General features: G+C 38.0%; 1 protein-coding gene across 1 annotated transcript in view; it reads left to right on the forward strand.

The window, feature by feature from the left end:
- The first annotated feature begins 13627 nt into the window (after positions 1-13627).
- LOC122805933 (extracellular calcium-sensing receptor-like) overlaps positions 13628-20555 on the forward strand; it is a 52185-nt gene continuing 45257 nt past the window's right edge. The window contains exon 1 of the mRNA XM_044076177.1: positions 13628-13683. Coding sequence (XP_043932112.1) covers positions 13628-13683 — 56 coding nt within the window. The remainder of the gene's footprint in view (positions 13684-20555) is intronic.

Genomic DNA, 20555 nt, shown 5'->3' on the forward strand with positions numbered 1-20555 from the left:
TTCATATTGGTAGTTGAATCTAATCTCCTCAAGTAACTACCTATCATAGCTATACCTTCCATGTTTGGTATTACTGTGAATAATGATTGGACGTCCATGGTGACAAATAAAATTCCATCAAAATTAAAAGATGGACCAATGTGTTGGTATAAGTCTAACAAAAACTGTTTGGTGTCCCTAAGAATATAACAGTTTGAGTCCACCACTGGTCTTAAAAGACTCTCAATGTAGATGGACAGGGGTTCAGTGGACCACCCTCTCCTGCCACTATTGGTCTCATTGGTGGTTGGGTAGGATTCTTGTGCACCTTCGAAGTCCCTGAATGACCGGTAGCAATGGATGTTGTACAAATAGAAAATCAAATAGAGACTGATCAATGGTGTCTTCTCTATGGAGAGTTCTCAACTTATTCTGTATGTTAATGATTATAGAATCTACTTGTACATTAGTAATTGATTCATAAAATCTTAGATCTCCTAGCATCATAAACATATCCTGTTGGTATCTATAACTATCAAATATTACTATTCCACCTCCCTTGTCTGCAGGGCGAATGACTAAATCTTGTTTATTACGTAGGCAATTTAGAGCTGTTCTTTGCTTATAGTTTAAGTTATATCTATTCTTATTATTGACAGTATAACGGCCCTTCATTTTGTAGAGATCATCTTCTACTAATTTACTATACGCAGCAACTAGGGGATGTGTCATAGGTATAAATGTGCTTGGTTTCTTGAAAGAAGGTTGAGAAGGTTTATCTAGGTACACTCCTACAGATGCGACCTATGAGAAAGATTTTAACACACTTAAAGAAATGCTTAGTGAAAGATGTTATAATGCAAATGATCTCGAGTCAATTATAGAAGATATGCCAGGCTTAAGGGCTATGAAAGCCAAACCTTATTTTTCCAATAATATAGAAGAACAAGGAGTTAATTGTTTGGATGATGTCATGGTTGATGAAGAATCATATAAGACCCCTAATCAAGTGTTGTTTCCAGTATATTACACCAAAGATATAGGTCCGATTAAAGATATATTTACCAAGCACTGGCATGTTTTATCAGTCGACCCTAAAATTAAAAGAATAACTGGAGACAAACCTAAGTTTATTTATACGAATAAAAAGAACCTGAAGAGCTTATTATGCTACCCCAAAAAAGACAGGAGCAATCAATTTATGGATCAGTTTAATACTGAAGCTTGTAATATGTGCAATTTTTGCTCTTACATTTCAACAGAACCCACATTTACACATCCATCAGGCCTAGGTGATTTCACAATGAGGGCAAGTGGGAATTGTATGACTAGGAATGTGGTATATATGGCAACGTGTGGAATCTGTCAAGCATTCTACGTAGGAAAAACTAATCGCTGCCTTAGAGACAGGATTCGTGAACATATCTACCACATTAGAAAAGGAAACTTAAAAAATGCATTAGCGAAGCATGCTCATGATGAAGGTACAAATCATTCCTTTGTTTTTAGGATTTTGGAACAGATTTACACTACACATAGGAGAGGTGATACTGAAAATTACACAGAGGCTAGGGAGACACAATGGATCATTAAACTCAGATCTGATATGCCACCAGGACTGAATGGTAAAGTCCCTTTGAAACCATTATTGAAATTGAGAAGTTTGAAACCTAATAAATAATGGTATATATTTCAATGATGTATTCCTGACATATTTTTCTGTTAACCAAACTGTATTTTATTTGGTTTATACTAACTGCAAAGATATTATTATGTTATTTATACATGTTTTTATACATATATTTCCATCATGTATACTTGTATTTTTTGTGCATTTACAGACACATCAATTTTTATATTTTTTATATTTATTGAACTATGTTTATAAACATTATATATCAAATTTAGGAGCATATACATTCCCATTGCTATTTTTAACTAACTAAAGTATTGGTTTTAACATTAGTATTTTTAACTATTGATAGCTGATTTTCATGTTACATGAACTGTAAGTGAAATACGGAAATGACTTCTTCTGGTTATCGCTGCCAAACTGTTAAAAAGTTCAAATTCAAACTGCTGCAAGTACAGTTGACCCACCACAAGGATACAAAACACGAAGTCCAATTTAATCCAAAACGAAGAAATTTATTGCCAAAATCCACAACACAAGTGCTTTCGCCTGGTCTTACCAGGCTTTATCAAGTGTAAAACATACTGAATACCTACACTCCATATAAAGTGCTTGAAAAAAGCCCATAGGTTGCTTAGTTAATTGACATTCCATAATTCAATTCACCTTGCATTTAAATGCATTAAAATATATTTAAATAAATTCAAATAAAAATCAGTACAATTCATAAAAAATGAATGCTCAATGCTTTTGTCAGACATTCTGTGGTATGCCCTAACATGTCTATCCGTTTTTTTGTCCTTGAAAAAGTCATCCAAGATCAGAGGGGAGGAGATTGGGAAACTGAACTGGCTTCGAGGGAATTGTTCTGGCAATTAAGGTTGAATGCAACCAAAGCCCCAGGCTTAAATGACAGCATAAGTTTAGCAAGCATTCTAAAAGCCAGAAGCAACACCCTTTGATTTGTACAGGGATTTTTAGTGCTGGTATATGTCTCCTCCCTTTACATTCTTTGAAAATTGCCTTTCATTTCCTCTCACCCCCAACACACACACACTATTGTCAAGATTCAATGGCATTGTGACTTCATTTGGTGGTTTGCATTGCTATTTTTTTCATGCTCACAGCCTCATCAAAGGTATATCTGTGCTGGGTTTGAGACAAGGTGGCTTTGGTCAGTTTCACTTTTGTAATTTAACATTTTCATCTTCAAGTAGCTGGGACAATGCTACATAACAATTGAATTTAGTATTGAGTTCATTTGCATTATAAACAGTACAATGAAGGTGAACTTCTGCCACGCCTGCATCTGACATTTCTCTAACATTGTTTCTATCACAATGCTGTGTATACTTTTAAACATATCTTTTAGCGTTTAACCCTTTTGCAGTTTATCAATATGATTTAACTGTGGGCTTTCAACCTCTCATTTTAAAGGCACTTATGCATTTTTAAAACCAATTTTTTATGAATTGTACTGATTTTTATTTGAATTTATTTAAATATATTTTAATGCATTTAAATGCAAGGTTAATTGAATTATGGAATGTCAATTAACTAAGCAACCTATGGGCTTTTTTCAAGCACTTTATATGGAGTGTAGGTATTCAGTATGTTTTACACTTGATAAAGCCTGGTAAGACCAGGCGAAAGCACTTGTGTTGTGGATTTTGGCAATAAATTTCTTCGTTTTGGATTAAATTGGACTTCGTGTTTTGTATCCTTGTGGTGGGTCAACTGTACTTGCAGCAGTTTGAATTTGAACTTTTTAACAGTTTGGCAGCGATAACCAGAAGAAGTCATTTCCGTATTTCACTTACTGGTTTTTGTGTTTTGGGTACGCTTACTACATGAACTGTAATAATTAATGAGGTAGGCGTGTTTTAGGTTTTGAATTTGGCGCCTTTTTGTGTATTTAAAGCTGTTTTTTAGAAAAGTTTTTTGTATAAGGTCTGAAGAAGCTCAACAGCGAAAGCGTTAACCTGCAATGCATTAATAAATATATCAACTACTCCTTATTTGAAAGCTTTGGATTACTTCTTTTTGCGAGTGAATCTGTTTATGGGATACAGTTTTTTACACCCCTTCATTGTTTTGCTCCTGTGTACTTTTTTGATTTATTTTATCTTTGCTATTTACAACGGAGCATTAACTCCGAGCAGAAGATACATTCGTCTTAATTTATTCATCACCTTATTTTCTCCGCCTGGAGGCATGATGGAAGGAGTGCAACAGTCAGTTGAACTACCATATATTGTGAGGAACAACCAGGAAGCTCCAGTGATGTCACGTCCTGCTATGGACCATCTAGCAGATTGTTTGCGGATGGACACTAATCCCCTTGCGGCATTCGGGGAGCAGGATGGCTTGTATGATGTGGACAGTGGCTCGACATACAATAAGGAAGAATTTCGCTTAGCGACAGAGAGGATGGAGCAAGATTTGATTAAACTGAAGCGAATGCAGACCCAAAGGCAGCACTTTGAGGTATGCATACAGCGTAGACTCATCCCGAGAGGGCTGCGAGTACTTAAGATGCCCACTACAGGCACCGCGTACCCAGAACTTCTGTACGAATGGCAGAAACTGAACATTGAGGTAAGCCTCAATTATATGAGGTTGTTAAATAGGTTTTTTAATCCTATTGAGGATACACTAAGACAAGAGATACAGGAACAACGTTTGGATATTTACGCTAAATATCCTGCTCCGGTCGTTGACCAAGCATGCAATGTATTGTTGGACAATGTTTTACAGTTTGAGAAACGCCTTCTTAATCAGAAGAGGGGGAAATTACAGAGGGACAGCAACGATTTTAAACTAGGCCATATATTCACTTGGCCAAGGGGTACTGCAAATACTAGTAGGGAGATAGCTCTCACAGTTAATACGGACATTAATGCAATGAATAATGATGATATTACTATTAATGTGAATGAGAATAGAAATGTTTCTAATATGACACTTGATAGAGTGAATGATGAATCCAGTGACAATGCAATTGTTTTGAATCAAAGTGTAAATAATGATAATGTCTTGATTTCAACAGCTCAGATTGATGTGAATAATATAGGGGCAGCTGTCATACAGGAGCCCCAACAGCCAGAAGTAGTTGTTAGGAGAAAAACCATAAACCAATCTACAGTTAAACTGAATGTAAATACTGGTATTAATAGTAATAATACTACAAGCCCAGTGGGCTTGAGTTTTGAACAAGCCTTTAACAGTAAAAACCCTTTCCCTATCAGGACATTGGTGAGAGAAGGGAGAACGCGCTCCGTCAGCAGGGGGCGCCAGAAACGGAAGATATCCATGGACAGGCAGTCGAACAGGAATATAAAGAAAATGTGGGAAGGGAGGAAAATAACTTAATTTTCAACTTATTTAGTTATGAACTGAGTCAGGAAGAACTAATTGTCTTATCCAAGGGACTCACTTTCATTCCTACCACATATAGTAGATATGAAGAAACACTCAGGGACTTTAAGTTATTCATTAGGAATTTGTCTTTGAAGATAGCATTTGATGGAGGGGAAGCTTCTTCTCAACCTTCTTTCAGGAAACCAAGCACATTTATACCTATGACACATCCCCTAGTTGCTGCGTATAGTAAATTAGTAGAAGATGATCTCTACAAAATGAAGGGCTGTTATACTGTCAATAATAAGAATAGATATAACTTAAACTATAAGCAAAAAACAGCTCTAAATTGCCTACGTAATAAACAAGATTTAGTCATTCGCCCTGCAGACAAGGGAGGTGGAATAGTAATATTTGATAGTTATAGATACCAACAGGATATGTTTATGATGCTAGGAGATCTAAGATTTTATGAATCAATTACTAATGTACAAGTAGATTCTATAATCATTAACATACAGAATAAGTTGAGAACTCTCCATAGAGAAGACACCATTGATCAGTCTCTATTTGATTTTCTATTTGTACAACATCCATTGCTACCGGTCATTCAGGGACTTCCGAAGGTGCACAAGAATCCTACCCAACCACCAATGAGACCAATAGTGGCAGGGAGAGGGTGGTCCACTGAACCCCTGTCCATCTACATTGAGAGTCTTTTAAGACCAGTGGTGGACTCAAACTGTTATATTCTTAGGGACACCAAACAGTTTTTGTTAGACTTATACCAACACATTGGTCCATCTTTTAATTTTGATGGAATTTTATTTGTCACCATGGACGTCCAATCATTATTCACAGTAATACCAAACATGGAAGGTATAGCTATGATAGGTAGTTACTTGAGGAGATTAGATTCAACTACCAATATGAATATTGAATTACTTCTTAGTCTGTTGGAGACAGTATTGTGTTCAAATATATTCTGTTTCCAGAACAAGATTTTCCTTCAGCGAGATGGCGTAGCTATGGGCACTTCATGTGCCAATAGCTACGCCAATCTTGTCATGGCTGAATGGGAAAATAGGTTTTTATTTCAAAGTGAATTTTATAAGGAACATGTTTCCTTTTATAGACGTTTTGTGGATGACCTTTTCCTTATTTGGAAAGGTACATCCACAGAACTAGTAATGTTTATGGAAGAGATCAATGCATTTACAGACTTTCTGAGATTTACGTTTGAATGGTCGGATCATTATATCTCATTTTTGGACATCTATGTTGAGAAAATGGCTAATGGTATGATCAACACAGGACTATACCGCAAACCATGTTACAAAAATACATTGCTGCATAGACATAGTATGCATCCCGGCTATGTGTACAAAAACATAGTGAGAGGGCAAGCAATACGTTTATCTAGGTACACTCCTACAGATGCGACCTATGAGAAAGATTTTAACACACTTAAAGAAATGCTTAGTGAAAGATGTTATAATGCAAATGATCTCGAGTCAATTACAGAAGATATGCCAGGCTTAAGGGCTATGAAAGCCAAACCTTATTTTTCCAATAATATAGAAGAACAAGGAGTTAATTGTTTGGATGATGTCATGGTTGATGAAGAATCATATAAGACCCCTAATCAAGTGTTGTTTCCAGTATATTACACCAAAGATATAGGTCCGATTAAAGACATATTTACCAAGCACTGGCATGTTTTATCAGTCGACCCTAAAATTAAAAGAATAACTGGAGACAAACCTAAGTTTATTTATAAGAATAAAAAGAACCTGAAGAGCTTATTATGCTACCCCAAAAAAGACAGGAGCAATCAATTTATGGATCAGTATAATACTGAAGCTTGTAATATGTGCAATTTTTGCTCTTACATTTCAACAGAACCCACATTTACACATCCATCAGGCCTAGGTGATTTCACAATGAGGGCAAGTGGGAATTGTATGACTAGGAATGTGGTATATATGGCAACGTGTGGAATCTGTCAAGCATTCTACGTAGGAAAAATGAATCGCTGCCTTAGAGACAGGATTCGTGAACATATCTACCACATTAGAAAAGGAAACTTAAAAAATGCATTAGCGAAGCATGCTCATGATGAAGGTACAAATCATTCCTTTGTTTTTAGGATTCTGGAACAGATTTACACTACACATAGGAGAGGTGATACTGAAAATTACACAGAGGCTAGGGAGACACAATGGATCATTAAATTCAGATCTGATATGCCACCAGGACTGAATGGTAAAGTCCCTTTGAAACCATTATTGAAATTGAGAAGTTTGAAACATAATAAATAATGGTATATATTTCAATGATGTATTCCTGACATATTTTTCTGTTAACCAAACAGTATTTTATTTGGTTTATACTAACTGCAAAGATATTATTATGTTATTTATACATGTTTTTATACATATATTTCCATCATGTATACTTGTATTTTTTGTGCATTTACAGACACATCAATTTTTATATTTTTTTATATTTATTGAACTATGTTTATAAACATTATATATCAAATTTAGGAGCATATACATTCCCATTGCTATTTTTAACTAACTAAAGTATTGGTTTTAACATTAGTATTTTTAACTATTGATAGCTGATTTTCATGTTACATGAACTGTAATAATTAATGAGGTAGGCGTGTTTTAGGTTTTGAATTTGGCGCCTTTTTGTGTATTTAAAGCTGTTTTTTAGAAAAGTTTTTTGTATAAGGTCTGAAGAAGCTCAACTGCGAAAGCGCTAACCTGCAATGCATTAATAAATATATCAACTACTCCTTATTCAAAAGCTTTGGATTACTTCTTTTTGCGAGTGAATCTGTTTATGGGATACAGTTTTTTACACCCCTTCATTGTTTTGCTCCTGTGTACTTTTTTGACCAATTCAAAAAGAGGTTTATAAGTAACAAGTGATTTTCGACATTGACTCTTCTCCTGTGTTTTCAGTCCTTTTATTTTTGGCTTGTTGGCACTAGACATTTTGAGTGCCAACATTTCAATAGGGAGCCACAAGTGTGTGTGTGTTTCTACATGTGAATGCAGGTACACTTTTTTGATAACATTGTAATACTGCAGTTAATCAAGAAATTGGTGTATAACAAGTCCATCTTTTATATATAGATGTAATGCATGGGACATTGTAACTATGCACAAAAACTGGGTAAAAAAGATAAAATTGCTGGGATATCCCTAAAATGAGACAGGATCTTAACAAAAAAGTTTAAGTACACCTAAATGACGTTAAGATATGGTATTGCACTATGGATTAGCAGCTAACAATGCACACCAGCAAAGAACAGTGGCAGAAAGTGAAAGATCTTTACAGTCTGTTAGACACTTCCGTATGCCAGACTTATAAAGAAAAAGACTGATAAAATGAGGTGTCTGAGGCATACTAAAGCCCTCCATGCTTCACACACATTTCACTTCTGCCTGTTGTCTATTTGGAGCTCTAAATGTTTATTTATTTTATTTATTATTTATTTAACATTTGTTTACCCGGATGGTCCAGCCAGATAGCTAGTGTCCGTTTTCAGTGGAGTCCTGTGGAGATAAGCTCCAGAAAAAATTATTACATAATATATATATGTATATATATATATATATATATATATATATGTCAATCAAGGTACAGCTGTAGCAAAGTTAATATGTAGATAATACAGAGATAAGTACAAGTACATAAGTATAGAAAGGTCAACATGCTAATAATATAGAGATAAGTCATGCCTTTATAGACATGTATATTGTTAGTGTAGTAGGGTCTATATTATATCATCGAACGCTTAAAAAAGCGAACGCTGATTGATCGACCTAATTTAAGCAAAAGCTTACAATCTCGAACTGTCAGATCAGCGATTCTTTTTCCCAGGGAAAAAAATTGCTGATCCAAAACACATACACACAACACAAGCACACCAAACAATCAGAAATCCACACACATACACCTAAAATCTGATACCTAACCCTACACTAAACTATGCACACACCACTAACTACCCACTTACCTTAACCCAAACCCTAACCCTAAGGTCCGTCACTATCACACACTCACCTCACCCGCTCCCTAACCCTAACTCACTTAAATCCGCCCTAACCCTCATGTCCACTCAATCGCACACACACCTAACCTGAGCCCTAACCCTAACTCACCTAAATCACCCTAACACTCACATCCACACAATCACACACTTACCTGAATCCGACCGGTAACTTTCCACCATAACACTGAAAATACCAAAGCAACAGAAACAGACAAACAAATTCTTTCCCTAGGAAAAAAATTGAGTTTCTGCTGCTTCGATATTTTGCAGTTTCGCAAAAATAAGTTTGATCAATCAACATTCGCTTTTTTAAGCATTCGAGGATATAATATAGACCCATAGTAGAGTCTATATTATATCATCGAACGCTTAAAAAAGAGAACGCTGATTGATCGACCTAATTTAAGCGAAAGCTTACAATCTCGAACTGTCAGATCAGTGAATTTTTTCCCAGGGAAAAAAATTGCTGATCCAAAACACATACACACAACACAAGCACACCAAACAAACAGAAATCCACACACATACACCTAAAATCTGATACCTAACCCTACACTAAACTATGCACACACCACTAACTACCCACTTACCTTAACCCAAACCATAACACTAAGGTCCGTCACTATTGCACACTCACCTCACCCGCTCCATAACCCTAACTCACTTAAATCCGCTCTAACCCTCATGTCCACTCAATTGCACACACACCTAACCTGAGCCCTAACCCTAACTCACCTAAATCACCCTAACACTCACATCCACACAATCTCACACTTACCTGAATCCGACCGGTAACTTTCCACCATAACACTGAAAATACCGAAGCAACAGAAACGGACAACCGAATTCTTTCCCTAGGAAAAAATTTGAGTTTCTGCTGCTTCGATATTTTGCAGTTTCGCGAAAATAATTTCGATCAATCAGCGTTTGCTTTTTAAGCATTCCAGGATATAATATAGACCCGTGTAGTATAGACATGCAGACAATATTACAGTATGTACAAAGAGAGAGGGTGCAATACAGTATTATGTGTTTGACTAAAGCAAGGGGGGGTACCCTTTTTCAGGTGGGTGGAGTTTAGGGAGGTCCTTTGCAGATACATAAATAGTTGGCGTATAGGTAGGATTTGAATTGGGTTTTAAATGTGGTTGCACATGTTGTAGCCTGAGGCCAGGAGGCAGGGAATTCAAGATTTTTGCAACTCGGTTAGTGAAGAGAGATTTGCCCGAGCTATTTTTACACTGGATATTTTCTGCTAGAGCTTTGTTGGTAGATCGCAACTGCCTATTATAACTGTATAAGGTTATGAGGTCGGACGGGGCAGGATTTTTTTCAGGATGGTATAGGGTATGATGTGCCAGATTGAGTTGGTGGTATAATAAATTTGGGAATTCTAACCAGTTTAGATTATTTAGGGATTGGCAGCGGTAGAAGCGTGATCTGACATTAGCAGCGAATCTGGCAATTTTGTTATAGCAGGTGGAGAGTTTATCAAAGTCAGTTTTATTTAGATTTGTTAATACTGGGCATGCATAGAGTATAGTAGCTAGCCGATGGGTTCTGGCTATGGTGATTCTAGCTTCAGAAGTTAGGTATCGTTTACAGCAATAGAGGGTCCCTAGTTTTTTACAGACTTTGGAGACGATGAGGGATATATGTTTGTTGTACTTTAGTTGTTGGTCAATGGTGAATCCTAATAACTTAGCTTCTGGGACTGGGGTGATGAGAATCTTGTTAGCTGACAATATGGAGAGGGTAGTGCCCTGGGTGTCTGTAGGGGGAACAGCTTAAGTTGTGTTTCCTTTGGGTTTAATATTAACTGGGAATTGTTTACCCAATATTCTGTTTCATTGAAGGATTGTTGTTTTTTTTGTTGGAGAAGTTGTATGTTTGGTGCAAAGCAAATCAAGTTGTATCATCAGCATATTGGACTATTTTCACATTTGTAGTAGCAGAATGGAGTTGATTTGTAAAGAAGTTGAACAGGAGGGGGCCGAGGATGAAGCCTTGGGGTACAATGACTGTGATTGGGAGTGGGGGGATTGGGAGTCAAGCCATTTTACTGACTGATGGTTGTTGTCTAGACTGCTTTTTAACCAGAGTAGGTTGGGGCTGTCACGACTGAGATCTGAGAGGCAGGTTAGGGGTTTATTGTGGTAAACTGTATTGAAAGCTTTGGATAAGTCTAGAAAGGTGACAGAGACAAGATTACCTTGGTTCCTGTATGTGTTTATGGTACTGGTGAAGTTAATTAGGGCTGTGGTGGTGCTGTGGGATGGGCGGGAGCCATGTTGTGAGTTGGATATAAGGCTATTAGAGAGGAGGTGGGTGAGGAGTTGTTGGTGAATGCATCTATCTAGGATATTGGATAGTGGTGAGAGGATGGCAATGGGTTGGTAGTTGGAGAGTTCGGAGGATGGTCCACTTCTGTGGAGGGGGATAATAAAACAGGTTTTCCACAAGGTTGGTACAGTTTGTTCAGTGATAGATCTATTTATTAGCAGTGTGGTGGGGTAGACTATGGCTCTAGATGCTAGTTGGAGGTATTCAGGAGGAAAATTGTCGGCAGCAAGGGTAGGTGGTTTAAGTTTTGCTAAAAGTTTTTGGATGGTATATATTGTTACAGGTTTGAGTGAGAAAGTGGTAGAGTTAGTCTGGTGTTTAGGAGGGTGGGGGAGGTTGTTAGGGTTTGTATTGTTTATTAGTTTGAGTATGGAAGCAAATGGATGCTATGTGTGTGTTTGAACCATCTATATTAGGTGGGGGAGTTGTTGCTTTACTGGGTTGGAGGATATTGTTAACTGAGGCCCAGAATGTTTGAGGGTTTTTACTATGTTTTCTTTGTAGGGAAGTGTAGTGATTCTGCTTGTCAGTCTTAACCTATTTCTTATCTTTGTTTCTACGTTTGAGGTATGCTTGCCTAGTTGTAGGTGTTTTGTGTTGGTGCCAGGGTTTCCTAGCATTTTCCCTCTCTTTTAGTAAAGCCCTTGTGGTGTTTTGTAGCCATGGGGCAGGGCTGCTGTGTATTCTAATTGTTTTGATTAGAGCTAGCTGGTTTAGGATGTCTGGAAATATGGAGTTGAAGTATTTTACAGCATTGTCAAGTTTTTATGGGAGACCAGTTATAGGATTCTAAGGCTTCTAGAAATGGTCTGTGGGGAAGTTTTTACAGGCTTGGCTTTGTAGTAGGGATAGGGAGTTAACTGATTTAAGTTTATGCCTGAGGATTAAAGTGGCATCATGGTAACTTAGAGAGTTAGGCAATATTCCACAATGAAGAGCAGTGTTAGGCTGATTTGTGAGGATCTAATCTAGTATAGATTCCCTTTTCGAAGACTTATCAATACACATGAGTGATTGAATGAGTTGGGTAAAAGTATATAGGTTTATGTGCTTGGTGGGTTTTGGGGAGTGGATAGAGTTCCAGTCAATATTGACATTGCCTAGGACTATGGTTACTTGGTTGAGGGTGTGGGAGGCCCAGTGGAGTATTGACTGTAATGTGTCTAGGTGTCCCCTGGGGGGTATATAGATCCCAAGTATATTTAGTTGCTTGTGCTGGTTTAAGAGGAGCTTGGCACATAGAGTTTTGATATTTCTGAGTTAGGGGTTCTTGTTAGAGTAGTTGAAGTTTTAAGATGATTTTGTAAACTAGGGCTATACCGCCACCTTTTTTGTAGAGTCTGTCTGCTCTTAGAATGTTATATCTGGGAGGGGTTATAGTGCTATCCTTGATATGTGATTTTAGCCATGTCTCGGTTATGGATATTATGTCTAGGTTGTACAGTGTGATGGCTGAGTTCAGCTCATCAGTTTTGTTCATAATACTGCAAATGTTAAGACTGAGTATTAGGAAGTCAGTGGGTTTGGTTTTAAGCAGTATTTGGGAATTCAGTCTGTTGTTTGTAATTTTTGTTGGGCCAGGATTGGGGTGAATAGCTCCTTCTAGTAGCAGTTGGGCTGCTATGATGGTAATTGTCTTGAGGTATAACGTCATTTGGCTGTGGAATCTGAGGCATGGCTGTTTTTTAGAAAGTGGGGCATGGTGGATTGGGGAGGTGATTTGGAAAATGTTTTGGTTGCAATTGAATGGAGCTGTGATTGCTGATTTGCAGGTGATTGAAGTGTTAAGGGGTAGGGTGGGGGACTTTGGGTAATGACGTGTGATGGGTGAGTAGAGGTATTAGGTGAAAATGGTGAATGTGGAAAGGCATACGAGTAGTGACAGTAGTTGTAGTGGATTATTGTATGAGTGGGAGTGAGGTGTATATGGCATATTAGAGTTGGTGTGAGCTGAGGCTTGTTGGGTTGTGCCTGTGTGTAGGGATTGGGTGGATTAATGTGTGCAGTGTTAGAGTTCTGAGGGGTGGGTGTGGGAGTGGAAAGTGGGTATGGATTGGAGGAGGAAGTTGTGTGTATTGTGTTTGTGAATGTGAGGTAGAGTGTATTTCAGAGTGTGGAAAAGTGTGTGTGATTTGGGAGGGATTGGTGGGTGTGGCAGAGAAGTCAGGTGATGTGGAGATGAGAATAAATCTGTTAGTAATGGGGATGAGTGGGAATTGGGGAAAGGGTAGGGGAGCAGAATGAGCCTGAGCGGAAACGAGGGCAAACGGAGCTGGGATGCACCACAGCAGTGCAGGTAAATGGACACAAAAAACAGTGTGTTAGGCAAGAGGCTGTGTGACGTGTGGAGGGAGCTGTAGAGATGCATGTAGTGACTGTTGTTGCTGGAGCTTGCATGTATAGGAAAGTTTGAGTGGGTGGAAAGTCTGTTAGGTTTTGTCAGAGTGGAGGTGTGAGGGGCAGGAGTCAGGGAAAGACTGTGCTGAAGGATGGAAGAGGACCAAAGAGGGGCCCAGAGTGTTTGCAGTTGTATGCCTGGCAGGAGGGCTGTTTGGGGCCTGCAGGCTTAGGAGGTTTAGTCTTACACAAATGTAGTGAAATATAGGCTAGTAACAAACACTTTCCACTGCCAACCCAGTTGCTATGCTCACAGGAACAAAAAATAGATAATAACCTTGAGTGGTGACTATTAATTGGGAGCTTGGGTAGTTTTCTGACTATTCGGACATTAGGCAGGTGGTTCCCATTGGTCTGTTCTATGTGGGAGAGCACCGGGCTGCTTGACTCAATGTAGGGTGTGCTCTAATTGAGGAAACAACAAGAGAAAAAAAGGAGGAAGTAAGTAAGGGGTTGTTAGGCAGTGTGAGGCATTTAGAGTCAGTCTGGAACTTCTTTGCTAGGTAGGAAACTCACATAGGGTTATTTGTAGCCAGAGTGATTTATCGGTCCTCGAGATGGTTATAGACTATAGGCACCTAAAGCATTCCGGAGTTATATTTTTTTGTTTGTCTGTTTTGTAAGTGTTCAATTACTTTTTAGTAGCAATACTACTAATAGCCACCAGATGGCAGTGATCGATGCATTAACTGGTGTTTTAGTATGATGCCCGTGGTTGAGAACAGCAGTATACTACTGCTGGAGTTAAAAAATATATCTATACAAGAAGAGAAAACCCAGTGCTAATGCTGCAGTTTGCTACTGTCTATGTTTATGATGCAGTGTGCTAGATTTGTGCTTTACCAGCGTAAGTCACTGCCAGAGTAGTATGCTCTATAGGCCTATTTTTGGCTTTAGATAAATTGAAAAACCCTGTTTAATAGAGGCCGTATAATGGATATTGGCATGGGAAGTACTATAATGAGGTCAGATAAATCAGTTGTTCTGGCTCCAAGTAGCTACCATGCAGAGTTATGTGCGAGCCTCCTGACCTGATAGGCACAGCAGGGTGTGATTCATTAGCTGGCTAGGTTACACTGTGCATTCTAAAAGGCAGTTGATCATAAGTAACAGCAAGATAATTGTATACAGCAGGGACTTTACTGATAATAAGCAGATCTACTGCATTACACCCCTTCCTAGCTGCTGAACTGATAAAAATCAAATCAGACGTTCAATATTACACTTCTTTCTATTAGCTGAACAGCAGTTTTACAGCAGCCATTGCAATGTGATACAGAAACACTGCTAAACCAGTCTTACTGTTTTACTAAGGCTTCTAATAGCTGAAAGACATAGAACAATGTAGCAATAATGTCAGAGGGGAAACAGTTACAACAAATATAATTGTTACATCTATCAGGGAAGTAGCTACATTAGCTGTACTAAGAAATTGACTAGCGTCTGTTGCATAAGGTGAGCATTTAGCTGTGGAAGGCTTTAGTTCAATATTTGCAGCATGCATTTCACTATTGCAGTTATGCTAGCATTAATTAAAGCAATCATACATGTTAGCTACAATAACGGACATAAAAACGACCAGCATCTGTTGCATAAGGTGATCGTTTAGCAAAGGCAGGCCTTAGTTCAACATTAGCAGCATGCATTTTTAACCTGAGCAGTATCGCTATAGTTAATTACATCAGTCGACACAGTGGATAATGCACACAATGAAATAACTATGAGGCAGTCTGTGTAATATGCTTACATTCAGCAAACAATTAAAATTAAGCAGATAACAAAGTGATTAATGAGGCAGGACTGCACACATGGTGGGTCGGCAGGGCAGAGAAAGTGTTTTTGACTTGGCACTTTTTTTACTAGGGCTTTTAAAACCTTGTGTGAGACACGTTGACTGGGAGGAAGTTAGAAATGTTTCCAGGTAGTCGCAGGTATGACATGCACCAGCAGTGAAGGTAAGTGGACACAAAAAACAATCAGTGTGTTGGGCAAGAGGCTCTGTGAGGTGTGGAGGGAGCAGAAGAGGTATGTGTAGTGAATGTTGCTGCTGGAGCTTGCCTGAATAGGAAGGTTTGAGTGGGTGGAAGGTCTGTTAGGTTTTGTCAAAGTGGGGATGTGGGGGGTGTTGGGGAGAGACTGTGCTGGAGGATGGAAGATGATCAAAGAAGGGCCCAGAGTGTTTGCAGTAGTATGCCTGGGGGGAGCTGTTTGGGGCCCGCAGGCTTAGGAGGTTTAGTCTTACACAAATGTAATGAAATATGGGCTAGTGCAAACACTTTCCACTGCCAACCCAATTGCTGTGGTCACAGGTACAAAAATAGATAATAATTTTGAGTGGTGACTATTAATTAAGAGCTTGGAAAGTTTTCTGACTCTTTGAAGGTTAGGCAGATGGTTTCTATTGGCCTGTTCTATGTGGTAGAGCGCTAGGCTGCTTTGTTCGATGTAGTGTGCACTCGAGTGGTGACTATTAATTGGGAGCTTGGGTAGTTTTTGACTAGTTTTCTACCAGCTTTCAATGGCTTTGAAGGTCAGTAAAGCATTAATGTTTATTATGTGTTCTCAAGAGTGATACCAACATTCACCTATCAAGCTCTGTTCTCAAGGTGACTTTCTTGTCATCTGTTGCTGGAATCTGTAATAAAAGATAATTATGATCGGAGACCAAAACATAATCCTCTGTGGCACAGGTATTAGTGAGTAGCTTTAAATTGTGCCTCAGTGGATAGTACTAAATGCTGCTGCTGATGTCATAAGAGCCTTTGTTCAAGAGACTGCGGTTTACATAAGTATGGTATGCAGTAAAGTGTGCTGTGATTTGTGAAAATTTTGGTGGACTGCTGTTCACTGGGTATGCATGCACTCCAACAGTACACAATTTAATCTGGACTATATGCAGTCCATCCATAAGAGCACATTACACCCATTATGAAGGTTGTTTAACTGCTCACTTTCAGGTAAATACAAGTTCACCATGTTGATTTGCATACTGTTGTATAGTTATGCTCAAGCACTCTTCAGGTGTGCATAATACAGATCTAATACAGATCTAATACAGGCCAGCATTACATATTAGTGGCCCTTAGTAGGAGGCCAACTGTTTATGTACACAGTGACACACTGGTTTGTCTTTGATTGTACATAGGTGGTGTGCACTGAGTAGCAACTATATCATACAGCATGTTTGATTATTTATTTACTTGCTTATTCATTTATTTACTGTGTTAATTAGATCAGTGGGTTGATCCACAGACTATTTTTAACCATGATCAAGGCCACTGTGGCATTTGCAAAATTGCAGCATAAAATTATACTTGTTTGCTAATAACAAATCATATTAGTAGAGCAAGACAAAACATAACGCCCATCAATGGATACAGAAGTAAATGAGAGGATAACAGTTAATTATATTCATAGAGCAGCGTCTTGTCATGGTAATATGGGGCCTTAGTGAATGCATAATGATCTCATGATATCACACTGCTGCATGTGCGACCTTAGTGAATGCATGATGATCTCACATGATATCATTCATCTGCATGTGTAATCTTAGTGAATGCATGATGATCTCACATATCATACATCTGCATGTGTGAACTTAGTGAATGCATGATGATCTCACATGATATCATACATCTGCATGTGTGACCTTAGTGAATACATGATGATCTCACATGATATCACGCTGTTGGATGTGAGACCTTAGTGAATGCATGATGATCTCATGTGATATCATACGCTGCATGTGTGACCTTAGTGAATGCATGATGATCTCACATATCATGCAGCTGCATGTGTGACCTTAGTGAATGCATGATGATCTCACATGATATCATAGATATGCATGTGTGACCTTAGTGAATGCATGATGATCTCACATGATATCATAGATATGCATGTGTAACCTTAGTGAATGCATGATGATCTCACATATCATACATCTGCATGTGACCTCAGTGAATGCATGATGATCTCACATGATATCATACATCTGCATGTGTGACCTTAGTGAATGCATGATGATCTCACATGATATCATACAGCTGCATGTGTTGTGAAAATGAATGCATGATAATCTAACATGATCTCATCCTGCAGCAGTATGCTTGGTTCTTGTGCCTTTTGATAGGGAACTGTGAGCTGTGATTTGAATCCTTACAAATATTTAAATTATGCATATGATTGCAGTAGCATTGTTATATATTATATCCTATTGCATTAATTAATATAGTTTTCTTATTATTAGATTATCATTTCACATTCATTCAAACAACTGGGTGATGAGGGAGTTGTATATCTGCTCTACCCCATATGTCAGGCTTCCTGTGCTTCTTGATGAGGAGGTGGTCATTGTCATTCATTGTCATCATCTTCATCACTGTCAAATTCAGAGTGGGTGCCTAGGTTATCTGCTCTCATGTTGTATACCAGAGTGCAGGTTGTAAAGGTCCTGTAGGTTTTTGAGTTGTGTACAATGTACCACTAGAGCTGTCCAGGTAATGAAAATGTATCTTCAGACTGGCAAAGACATATTCAGTGATTGTCCTTTCCTTGCTGTTAGGCACAGCTGTAGGCTTCTTTGAGGGCCTTTTCAGTCTAAACAACCATGGTTCAAGTAGATGGGAAACAAAAATAAAAATAAATGGTGGTATCTGCATTGCCTTTTAGTATGGCTCAAGTGGATAGTTAGCATCTTCAAAAAAGGCTTTCATGAAGGCTGCATCTAGTCTCAGATATGTGATTTATGCAATTGGGATCCCAGATGTTGTCATCATCATTACCTGCTGCACTGTAACCAGGCATGTTATTGGGGTCTGTATGACTGCATACTACCTGCCAATTGTGGACACAATAGCTATGTCTGTTGAGGTAAGCAGTTGCGTCATCTTTTGCCAGTCTATGTATTATTGCAAATGTGTCACTCACTGCAATGAGAACATTTTATAAGTAGCATACCATGCCAATGCCTTGCTTTATGGGGAAATGACTTGGTGTGTGCTTCTGGGATCCTTATATACTGGTTTGCACAGGCTAGCAAAGCACTGATGGAGCTGATACAGCAAGTGACTGGTTAATGAGTGGAGTACGCCAGTTGTGCCATCTTTGTGACTTTGAAAAATGCCTGCTGCCAGGATGGGTGCAGCAGTAGTATATTTGGCTTGCAGAGGTGCATTGGTTTTCCTCTTCTGCCAGTTATTTTCATAGGCTGTTAGAATTGGCATGTTCGTTGAATATCAGGACATCCACATAGAGCCTTACAACTATTTTTGTCTTGCAAAAAGATCATATATGAGCTGTAGTCTGCAGGCCCACCTGGTGTCAATGTGCACAGTTCATAGCTCTGTGCTTCAGCTACTGCATCACAAACATACAGCTTGAATATGATGTATAATAAGGGACATCCTACCCACTTCTGACTCCCTTTTATGCTTCTGTCTTCATTTGAAGGTCATGCAGTATTTTGACTTGAATGCCATCTTGAAACACAGAACTCTGCATTTCTATCTTTTGAATCATATACTTATTTACCAAAGAATTTATCTTTATTGTTATATTTTTACTATGAATATATGTGGCTTCTACTGCTGTTCTGTTCACTAAAAATGTTTACACTGTATAGTTGTATCATTATTAATAATATACATTTTTGCAACTTTTTCACCAGGCATCTGCTGAAAATTAATTAATTTTTGCCCAGTCAGGCTTTTGCAGTTAACAAATGTAAAATAAAATAAATAATCTCATACTCTTATCACCTGTGAACTGCAGCCAACATTTTACAGTGCAGTTATACATTTTACATTCTGTCTATAGATTCAACTAGATGAATAAAAAGAAAAAAAAAGCAGCATATAATAAATTCATTAACTTATGCAAAATATGTTTAAACAACTAAATTTTCATAATGTGTGATCGCATTCTTACAATTTTGCCTACCCAAACCAAATGAAGTTTGTAGCCAAATATAAACAGTTTATTAGACAGTTTAAAGAAAGCTATTTTCATGACAACTTCTTCAGACAAAGCAATTAATTGCTAATAACTGTGCAAAACAAGATAGCATAAAAAAGTAAAGTCCAACATAAAATAAAGCACCAGGTAATACATTTCCAAGACACATTTAAAAAGAGAAAAATGTAGGTATAGCTCAAGCTATCAAAGTTGCTTGGAATAGCACAAATTGGTCAAGCAAATTATTTATTAGCCTGCCTCCAACATTCGTCAACTTCCTTAATTCCAACAATCTTAGTAAAGATATTCACAAACCCTACATGACTATTCAAGAATGACACTGTTTTTTTTTTCATTAGATACAATACTGGCAACCCAGTGTTCTCAGTAGGCAGCATTATACACTGAGAGGCACAGACTCTACCTTTATTCAAGGTGTGTTCACTTTAGAGGCACGAGTTCCAACTGGGAATAAGGAGAACACCTCCTTATACTAAGGGATGTTAAAGCTTAACTGCAATGCAGGATAGTTTTCTCTTTGTATTTTACTGAATATGTAGTTTATCTGGAGAAGTAACTGCTCAGTGTATTTTCTGCAAATGATACTATTCAAAGAATCCTGTTATTACAGAATTTTAATTTCAGTTTTCTGAGATTTAACATAAGAAAATTTACAAGTTATAATCTGGTTTGCTAGGCATGAAAACAACAGTGTCTCTTGTACATCTGGTTGTGTTTCTTTCAGCTTACATCTTGTGATCTTATAAGTCATTTTAGTTAGGTTTTACGGATTATTTTATTTCAGAATTATTTTACTTA

This window comes from Protopterus annectens, chromosome 7.part0 (assembly GCF_019279795.1).
Source record: "Protopterus annectens isolate FY-2018-M chromosome 7.part0, PAN1.0, whole genome shotgun sequence".
Lineage (NCBI taxonomy): Eukaryota > Metazoa > Chordata > Ceratodontiformes > Protopteridae > Protopterus > Protopterus annectens.